This window comes from Geospiza fortis, unplaced genomic scaffold, assembly GCF_000277835.1.
Source record: "Geospiza fortis unplaced genomic scaffold, GeoFor_1.0 scaffold112, whole genome shotgun sequence".
In the NCBI taxonomy this organism is placed as follows: domain Eukaryota; kingdom Metazoa; phylum Chordata; class Aves; order Passeriformes; family Thraupidae; genus Geospiza; species Geospiza fortis.
The window spans coordinates 14,139,574-14,141,375 of NW_005054298.1; the positions used below are offsets into that span (position 1 = coordinate 14,139,574).

Consider the following 1,802-nt stretch of genomic DNA (forward strand, 5'->3'; position numbering starts at 1 on the left):
ACCACTATGGTGTGCAGCCAGGCAGACACAGCTCCAGCCACCCACTGGTTGTGCCCAGCCCCTCCCACTGCTGCTGCTCTCTCTGCCTTTCCAGGCCACCACTGTGCCACCGCAGAGGCAGTACCAACATCACAAGTGATCCCTACAGGCTCATCCTGATATGAAACCAAATTCTTCAGCCCACAAACCCAACTCACAACAGTGTCCTGTCCTAGAGGGAATGGACAGCAGCTGATCAGTTTCCCATCTCACAGCACAGCACACGGAGTGTGGTTACTGTTCTTCTGTCTCCAAAGGAACAAATTCACATTTCAACTTCTCTCCTCAGCCAGTCCCATACTGCCTTCTGCAACCAACCTCCAACACCAAAGACCTTTTCCTGCTATTCCACTCTCCCAACAAGCCTCTATCTTGTTTGAGGACAGTGCCATAAACTTGCCATGTAGCAATGACACAGGTGTACCAAGGCAGATATCATAGTCCTGGACCCCATTTTTTGAAAGGAGCTGGTGAAGGAAGGCTGTAAAAGCAGAACAGCCCATGAACACATTCTCCATGTGCCACTTTTGCCCCCAGCTGCTGGAACCACAGCATTTCCTGAGTGCAAGGGAATCCTTACAGTTAATAGCCCCCAACAGTTTTTCTGCATGACTGTACCCTTTGAACTGCCATCCATGGAACAGTCCCACCTTGCACCCCAGTGTAACGTCAGCCTTGAGCCCCTCTCACACTGCTTGTGCTACAACTCGTGACTCCCAGCAGTGCCCAGGCAGCTGGCTGCTCTGCCTGGGGCTGCCCTGGCATCACACGCTCAGCATCCTCCTCCTCACCAAGGCACATCACACACAGCCTCCTAGCAACTTCAGCCTGTTTCCCTAGCAAGCAGCTCATGGAAATGCTGAGAACTCCACACAGTGAAGGCCCTCTAGCAAACCACTGCATGCCCTTTTCCACTCTTCTCCACCATCACCTGCACGAGCTCCTCAGCCTTAAGTGAGCCTTGTCCTTCTGCTCCCCAAAACACTGCTGAATTGACAGGCAAAAAAAAACGTGATTCAGACAAACACAGCAAGAACTTGTCACCTTGCTGCTCACAACTAGAAGTTGAACAAAGCCCTGAGTGTTCTGCAGAGCACAAGCAATTATCTAAGACAGCTCTCAGCAAGAACAAGTTCACAACCTGCTCTGCCAAGGAATTCACAAGCAATGTAAAGGACTTTATACACCAGTATAACGATGTTAAAAATGCAGCAACAGCCAGACAGGGCAACAAAACAGAGAACAGAAACCATGAGGCTCTGGCAACCTGCCCTGCTGTGTTGTACAGAGTGGGAAAGGCTGGGCAGGGGTGGGATTTGGCGCCGGGGAGGAAGCAGGTGACCTACTGGTCTCGTCCCCTTGGGCTACTTCCAACCCCTTTGACTCAGCATTACCATCTGGGGACAATAAGCAACCCACCTGCCACAGGGCTGGAGAGATTATCCAGGCTGCAGTCTTTGTCCCAGCCATAATAGAGCCGCTTCCGCACTCTCTCGCTCAGCTGCTGGTGCCTGGGCAGGAACTGTGGGCACACACACAGGAACGTGAGGAAGGCCCAGAGAACTCCCATACCGCGCCTTCCACCCCACCCCAGCTCAGGGCTACACCGGGCCGGGGCGTGCGGCCACACGGGGCTCCCCGGGAGCGGGGGATAGGGGACCACCCCGAGGGCCTGCTACGAGCAGGCCGGGCCGCGGACACTCACCGTGAACTCCTGGAACCCACTGAGGGAGAAGGCGCCCTCCTCGTCCAGCAGCAGCTCG

General features: G+C 54.4%; 1 protein-coding gene across 1 annotated transcript in view; it reads right to left on the bottom strand.

Moving 5' to 3' along the window:
• CNPPD1 (cyclin Pas1/PHO80 domain containing 1) overlaps positions 1-1,802 on the bottom strand; it is a 6,312-nt gene that overhangs the window by 3,662 nt on the left and 848 nt on the right. The window contains exons 2-3 of the mRNA XM_005416063.2: positions 1,745-1,798; positions 1,459-1,561 (exon numbers count right to left, since the gene is read on the bottom strand). Coding sequence (XP_005416120.1) covers positions 1,459-1,561; positions 1,745-1,798 — 157 coding nt within the window. The remainder of the gene's footprint in view (positions 1-1,458; positions 1,562-1,744; positions 1,799-1,802) is intronic.